At 43.1% G+C, this 480-nt stretch overlaps 1 protein-coding gene across 1 annotated transcript; it reads left to right on the forward strand.

Annotated features, from left to right (window-relative positions):
• Nucleotides 1-136: 136 nt before the first annotated feature.
• CSUI_008758 (uncharacterized protein) lies at nucleotides 137-453 on the forward strand (the record flags this gene model as incomplete). The annotated part of the gene is made up of 1 exon (XM_068068883.1): nucleotides 137-453. A coding segment is annotated over one exon (291 nt), but the record flags the coding sequence as incomplete, so codon positions are not given.
• Nucleotides 454-480: the final 27 nt, after the last annotated feature.

Consider the following 480-nt stretch of genomic DNA (forward strand, 5'->3'; position numbering starts at 1 on the left):
ATTTGTGTGTGTGTTGCTTCTGTGTGTGTGTGTTTTGGTTGTTAGCTAAGGGGCTAGGCATGCTAGGGAAGAGCATCGCTAGTGGACGTCTGAAGCTTCAAGTGAAGCAGCAGAAGAAGCTTCTCCCCTGTAAACAAATCAAAGCACTAAAAGAACAGACAGACAGACCCCTTATTCACTCCACCCTTACCACCTTCATGGTCTTTCTGTACATATACATCGATATTCATACATCATACACCTACAGACATATACATCCATACATCTACACACAATATATACATACCTCTTCATTCGTGCATACACATACATCTCTATTTGTACATAGGAATCCATTCGTGTTTTCTCCACCGTGCATATTGACACATCTACATACATATCAGTGCGTAGACCGTCATCCGTATTCATCCCTACATATGTTTAGCTGAGAAACCGACGCTACTTCCTGCCAGCCAAGGGCCTATCTCTCTGCATGCACCT

This window comes from Cystoisospora suis (assembly GCF_002600585.1).
Source record: "Cystoisospora suis strain Wien I chromosome Unknown contig_5004, whole genome shotgun sequence".
In the NCBI taxonomy this organism is placed as follows: Eukaryota; Apicomplexa; class Conoidasida; order Eucoccidiorida; family Sarcocystidae; genus Cystoisospora; species Cystoisospora suis.